This window comes from Myotis davidii, unplaced genomic scaffold, assembly GCF_000327345.1.
Source record: "Myotis davidii unplaced genomic scaffold, ASM32734v1 scaffold514, whole genome shotgun sequence".
Classification (NCBI taxonomy): domain Eukaryota; kingdom Metazoa; phylum Chordata; class Mammalia; order Chiroptera; family Vespertilionidae; genus Myotis; species Myotis davidii.
In genome coordinates this window covers 410,343-417,599 of record NW_006286236.1, presented here as the reverse complement: position 1 = coordinate 417,599, position 7,257 = coordinate 410,343, and the positions used below count along the sequence as shown (strand labels likewise).

General features: G+C 43.1%; 1 protein-coding gene across 1 annotated transcript in view; it reads left to right on the top strand.

Moving 5' to 3' along the window:
* Nucleotides 1–7,257, top strand: part of EIF3L (eukaryotic translation initiation factor 3 subunit L) — a 27,074-nt gene that overhangs the window by 4,991 nt on the left and 14,826 nt on the right. Inside the window, exons 4-6 of the mRNA XM_006757418.2 lie at nt 3,120–3,181; nt 5,976–6,045; nt 6,779–6,852. Of these exons, the coding sequence (XP_006757481.1) occupies nt 3,120–3,181; nt 5,976–6,045; nt 6,779–6,852 (206 nt within the window). The remainder of the gene's footprint in view (nt 1–3,119; nt 3,182–5,975; nt 6,046–6,778; nt 6,853–7,257) is intronic.

Below are 7,257 nucleotides of genomic sequence, written 5' to 3'. Positions count from 1 at the left end.
GTGGTTGGACCTAGGAACCAGGAGGTCATGGTTCAATTCCCTGTCAGGGCAAATGCCTGTGTTGTGGGCTTGACTCCCAGTACAGGGCTTGCAGGAAGCAGCCTATCAATGATTCTCATCATTAATTGTTTCTATCCTTCTCTCCCTCTCCCGTCCTCTCTGAAATCAATAAAAATTAAAAAAAGAACCATCAATGATGAGACAGAATCATTGATTGGCTGCCTCTTGCACGTCCCCTACCAGGATCAAGCTCACAACCCACGCATGTGTCCTGACCAGGAATCGAACCATGATCTCCTGGTTCATCACGGCTTTGCAGTTTGAAATTGAGAGGTGTGCTTTTTTAAGATTATTTTGATTTTTTCTTAGTTTTTTTTTGGATTTCCATATGAATTTTAGGATCAGTTCATCAATTTCTGCAAAAAAGTCAGCTGGGTTTGTCGATGCTCAACCACTGAGCCACGCCAGCTAGTCTGAAGTATTGCCATTTTAATATTAAGTTCTCATGGACACTGGATGTCTTTCCATGTATTGAGGTCTTTAATTTCTTTTAGCAATGTTTTATAGTTTTCAATGTATATGTCTTGCACTTTTTTTCCTAACTTTTTTTTTTTTAATTTATTGATTTTTTACAGTGAGGAAGGGAGAGAGATAGAGAGTTAGAAACATCGATGAGAGAGAAACATCCATCAGCTGCCTCCTGCACATCTCCCACTGGGGATGTGCCCGCAACCCATGTACATGCCTTTGACCGGAATTGAACCTGGGACCTTTCAGTCCGTAGGCCAATGCTCTATCCACCGAGCCAAACCGGTTTTGGCCCTAACTTTTTTTTTTAACTTACTATTAGTATCATCATTGTTACACAGGTTTAGAACTCACTCTGAAAAAAATGTTATTTTTATGTTGTTTAGACCTTATACTCTATATAATATAGAGCCTATATTATAGAGCCTATTTGCCTATAAAGAACGTAATATTATTATATTAAGAACATTAGGAGTTTCATAATGTACTTTTAAACAGGTAAAGCTTCACTGTACACCAGGGTATAAAAGATTTGGTATAAAAATTCCCCTTCCACTTCTGTCCCTAAGTCTTCAGTTTATCTCTCTGGGGCCATCTAGTGTTAAATTTTTTTGTTTATCTTTCTCGTGATACTCTATGCATACATATGCAAATAGGAATACGGTTCACTTTTTAAAAAAAAAATTTTTTATTATTGATTTGAGAGAGGAAGGAAGAGGGAGAGAGAGAAACATCCATGATGAGAGAGAATTATGGATCGGCTGCCTCCTGCAAGTCCCCCACTGGGGATTGAGCCTACAACCCAGGCATGTGCCCTTGACCGGAATTGAACCTGGGCCCTTTCAGTTCGCAGGCCGACGCTCTATCCACTGAGCCCAACTGGCTAGGGCTGTATTTTGTTTTTGTTTTTTTAAAATTTATTTACTGTCTAAAGTTTTACATATGTCTCCTTTTTCCCCAATAGACCCTCCCCCTCCTCCAGCCATTCCCACCCTGGACAAGCCCCTACCGTCCAGTGTCTGTGTCCATTGGTTATGCTAATATGCATGTATACAATCCTGTGGTTGCTCTCCAACCCTCCCTCCCCTGCCATTTGTCTCTGGATCTATTCTTGTTCATTCCTCAAATGAGTGAGATCATGTGATATTTATCTTTCTCCGACTGGCTTATTTCACTTAGCAAAATGCTCTCCAGTTCCATCCATGCTGTTGCAAATGGTAAGAGTTCCTTTTTTTTTATAGCGGCGTAGTATTCCATTGTGTAGATGTACCACTACAGTTCACTTTGGGAACAACGTAAGGGTTAGGGGTGCCGAACCCCCACACAGTGAAATCTGCATATAAGTTTTGATTCCTCAGAAACCTTTGTTTCCTTTATGATTCCCCAGTGACTTTATATCAAATGGCACAGATCAATGCATATAATTGGTCCTTTTCATCTACAGTCTCCTGACCACAATAAAAAAAATAGTACAGGTATTTACTGAAAAAATTCCATGTATAAGTGGACTTGCACAGTTCAAACTATGTTATTCAAGGCTTAACTGTAGCTCTTTTGTTCCTTTTTCATATAAACGTCCCTTTCCATTTTAAAAAAATTCATTATATTTTTGGAGAGTACATATTCTGCATCTTCAGCATTCCTAAGACCACCTCCAAGTATGATGATTTGCTGGGAGGACTCAGTACTCAGTGTGTAGCTGCCCCACAGCTATCAGGGTTTATAGCAAAAGGATTCAGAGCAAAGTCAGCAAAGGGAAACGGTGCATGCGCTGAAGTCCAGAGGAAACCAGGCGCAAGTTTCCAACAGCCCATCCCGTGCAGTCACAGGCGCACTTAACTCCTCAAACGGGATTGGAGGACGAGTGGATGGAGTGCCAGAGAAGCTCATTACAGACTTGGTGTCTAGGGATGTTATCTGGCCTGGTCATGTAGGCACACACTCTGCCTAACATGTCCCAACATTCCAGACGCCCAGAAGGAAAAGTCAGTGTTGAGAATAAACCATATGGTTGGAACAGTTTAGGCACAGCGGGGGGAGCCCCTTATCAGGGTGGTGGGAACCCTTCTGAAATCGAGGTTCCCAGGTGCTAGCCAAGTTCCAACTAAGTCAGTGATATCCATGTATTTGCAATTTCGATAGGTAGCATCATATTGATTTCATGGAGTTACCATTTACTTATGTGCTGGTTTATTTAAGCAACTGTATGGTGAAAGTCTCTAAACGGTGAACAGGAATGGGCCTGAATTAAATTGATGAGGTTGAAAGAGTAAAATGAGAAATGAATTTTCTTTTTTAATTAAATTTATTGGAGTAACATTGGTTAATAACATTATATAAATTTCAGGTGTACAGCTTTATAATACAACATCTGTATAGTGTATTTTGTGCTCACTACCCAACGTCTAGTCCCTTTCCCTCGAGAAACAAATTTTCTTGTTGGATGTATTTTTAGGTGTAAGTGTTAAGAGTTTAGCTGTTCAGTCTCTGAAATCACGTTTATACTTTTACTGACCCCAAGGAGCTAAAACTGCCAGAATTCCCTAGTTGTTTTGTGGATTACTAAAGTACCCCTTTGCCATCTCTTTCAGATGCTGTCTTCCTGATTTTGTACAAAGAATTATACTACAGGCACATATATGCTAAAGTCAGTGTGAGTATCTACATGTTGCTGGCAGGTTTTGTTTGTTTGTTTTTTTAAATATATTTAATTAATATTTATTCATTCATTAATTCATTATTTAATTTATTTATTTATTTAGGGGCAAGGGGAGGGAGAGGGATAGAGAGGTAGAAACATCCATGATGAGAGGGGAACATTGATGGGCTGCCTCCTGCACGCCCCCCACAGGGTATCAAGTCCGCAACCCAGGCATGTGTCCTGACTGGGAATCGAACCAGTGGCCTCTTGGTTCCTGGCTCAGTGCTCAACTGCTGAGCTACACCAGCCGGGCTGCTGGCAGTTTTTTTAACTTTCTGCCATTTTGTCCCCAGAACACAGTGCCCAAGAGTGGTTGGCATGTTTTAAGAAGTGGCAGTGGGAGAATTGAGTCTAGAAACTACAACACTGCATGGCCTGTCCATCCTTTTTAGTTTTTCCATCCCCAGTTCTCCTTGGCCGGGCACTCATCACGGTGCACTGGTTTAGGCTGCCATCCTAACAGTGTGTTCTAAGCACCTTGTGCTGCCTCTGCTTGGAATGTCCTTTTTTCCCTTGTGCATTACCACGGAGCCTCCTTCTCTCTGAAACATAAATAAAACTGTCACTGTTTGCCAGGCACAGTGCTGGGCTCTTGGAATACATCCACGTGTCCACTCCCACAGTGATCCTGCAAAACAGGCAAACTGAGGTGCAAAGAGGTTGCTTTTTCTCTAATTCCTACAGTTAGTTGATAAACTTGAACCCAGATCTGTCTTATTGTGACACCAGGGTTCTTTTTACCACATTACCTCAACTTTGGGCACTTGCTTAATTCTTTTCTTCCTAATTTATAAATTTTAGAGTGCCTGAGCCTCTTAAAATACAATCTGCACTGCCCTGGACGGTTTTCTCAGTGGTTAGAGTGTTGGCCCGTGTAATGCAGGGTCACAGGTTTGTTTGCCAGTCAAGGGCACATACTTGGGTTGCAGGTTCAATCCTTGGCCCCACTTGGGGTGTGTGTAGGAGGCAGCCAGTTGATGTGTTTCTCACATCGATGTTTCTCTTTTTCTCTCTTCCCATCTGTCTCCCTCTCTTCCACTCTCTAAAGATCATGGAAAAAATATCCTTGGGTGAGTATTAACAACAACAAAAAAACAAAACAAGAAAAGCATCTGCAGTATTTATATCCACCAGTGACTTACAAATCTCTTAGGCTCCAGTCTCTCCAGATCCAGATTTTACTCTACTGTTCAACACCTCCACTTAGCTGTCTCCCCTACTGGGGATCAAGCCCACAACCAGAGCACATCCCCCAACCAGGAATCAAACCCTGACCTCCTGGTTCATAGGTCAGTGCTCAGTTCTGAGCCACACCAGCCAGGCAGTGGTATCAATCCTGACTTTTCTCTCATTTGACATCAATTTTGCAGCAAATCCTGTTCAGCTGTACCTTCAACATACTATTTGAAATCAACTACTACTTTTACCACTGCTGATAGTCCAAGGCATTATCTCATACCTGAACTACTGGGTAGTTGCTCAGCTGGTTTCAGTTTCCACTCTTGTCCACTTAAATTTTTTTGTTGTTGTTAATTCTCACCCAAGTTTTTGCACTGATTTTTAGAGAGAGTGGAAAGGAGAGGAAGAAACAGAGACACTTCAATTGGTTGCCTCACACCCAACCCCAACTAGGAAATCGATCCTGCAACCGGGGTAGATGCCCTTGACAGAATCATCTGGGACCCTCCGGGCTGCAGGCCGACGCTCCATCCACTGAGCCAAACTGGCCAGGGCCCAGATAGTATTTTAGACTTCAACGGTCATAATGATATCTCGAATTTATTCAACTGTGCTGTAGGCAAGGAGTGGTCATGGCTGCATTCCAATAAAACTTCATTAAAACAGGTGATGGTGGATTTGCTGACCTCCTGGCCTAGATTTTGTTTTCTAGGTTTTTGTTTGGACCTTAAAGACCTCTTCATTCCTGGCCCAGTGTAGTCCAGTGTAGCATTGTCTCTTCTTACCTTAAAGTCCCGCAGTTTTACCTTTTTGCCTTTGTTTGTACTGTTTTTGCTGAAACACCTTTCTTCCTCTGCTTTGCTAGATGTGCATGCCCGTTGCCTAATGTTTGGTTAAGGTTGTTGCCATAAAAGCTGATTATTGTGGCCCTGGCTAGGGTGGCTCAGTTGGTTGGGCCTCGTCCTGTGCACTGAAAGATGATTCGTTCAGTTCCCAGTCTGGCACATGCCTGGGTTTCGGGCTTGATCCCCAGTAAGGGGGCGCGTAGTGAGGTAGCTGATTGATGCTTTGCTCTCTTGCATCAGTATTTCTCTTCTCTCCCCCTCTTCCTTCCTTTCTTTAAAAATAATAATAAAAACAAAAACCTGACCATTGTAGTCTGGTACTCAGTGTCTCTTGGCACTTTTTGTCTTCCCTCTTGCTGGAGTGCTCTTTGCATATTAAGAAGGAGAGAGCGGATATCAATTCTGTATTTGTTGTCAGCTTTCATGGACACCACTAGTAACACATTAAAATTAATGATCTAGCCGAAACCGGTTTGGCTCAGTGGATGGAGCGTCTGCCTGCGGACTGAAGGGTCCCAGGTTCGATTCCGGTCAAGGGCATGTACCTGGGTTGCGGGCACATCCCCAGTGGGAGATGTGCAGGAGGCAGCTGATCGATGTTTCTCTCTCATTGATGTTTCTAACTCTCTATCTCTCTTCCTTCCTCTCTGTAAAAAATCAATAAAATATATTAAAAAAAAAAATTAATGATCTGTGTCCTGATGTCTCTGCTCTCTTTACAGGGGGGACCTTCCTTGGAGCAGAGGTTTGAATCCTATTATAACTACTGCAATCTCTTCAACTACATTCTTAGTGAGTCTGGGGCTTGGGCAAGTGAGGGCGGGAGAGGGTGTGATGAGCCTAGTGTTGGCCTCCAGCTCTTTTAACAGGATTTAATGTGCAGGCGGAGAGGGGATAATGCCTTATGATACACAGTTTTTTAAAGATTTTTTTAGCCCTGGCTAGTGTGGCTCAGTTGGTTGGGCCCATCCTGTGCACTGAAAGATTTCTGGTTCAATTCCCGGTCAGATCATATGCCCGATGCCCGGGTTTCAGGCTCAGTCCCCAGTAGGGGTCCTGTAGGAGGAAGATGATGGACGTTTGGCTCCCACATTGATCTTTCTCTTTCTCTCAAAATCAATGAAAAATACCTTTAAAAAAAAGAGAGAGATGCTAGACAGGGTTTCAAGGAAGAGTATGGAAACTCACAACCTTTTTAGTTTTTTTTACCCAAGGGTATGTTTTTATTGGTTTTAGAGGAAGTGAGGGAGCGAGAGAGACATTGATGTAAGAGCAAAACGTTGACCTGCTGCCTCCTTCACATCTCCCTACCGGGCGTTGAGCCCACAATCTGGGCATGTGCCCTGATTGGGAATCAAACTGGCGATCTTTCTGTGCACGGGACGAGGCCCAACCAACAAAGCCACACCGCTAGGGCATGACTTACCGTCTTTTTAAGAGAGAAATTGTAAAATGTGCTCTGCAGCCTTACCAAGTGGGCAGAGTCCTTGCTTCTAGCCTGACTTTCCTGTGATCTTCTGTGCAGATGCTGATGGTCCTGCTCCCCTTGAACTGCCCAACCAGTGGCTCTGGGATATCATTGATGAGTTCATCTATCAGGTATCTGGTCAGCCCTTAGCCTCGTTTAAATAACTGATTTTAGCTGTTACTGCCATTGCTTGTCTTATTAAAAAGGTGCATGGTATAAAAACATGTCCATCATAGTCTAAACTGAAATATCCCATGGCGGTGGACTCCTCTGTTGTGTTTTTTTTTTGTTTGTTTGTTTGTTAAATTCTCACCTAAGGATATGTTGTTGTTTTTTTAATACATATTTTTTTATTGATTTTTTACAGAGAGGAAGGGAGAGGGATAGAGAGCCAGAAACATCGATCAGCTGCCTCCTGCACGCCCCCTACTGGGGATGTGCCTGTAACCAAGGTACATGCCCTTGACCGGAATCGAACCTGGGACCTTTCAGTCCACAGGCCGACGCTCTATCCACTGAGCCAAACCGGTTCTGGC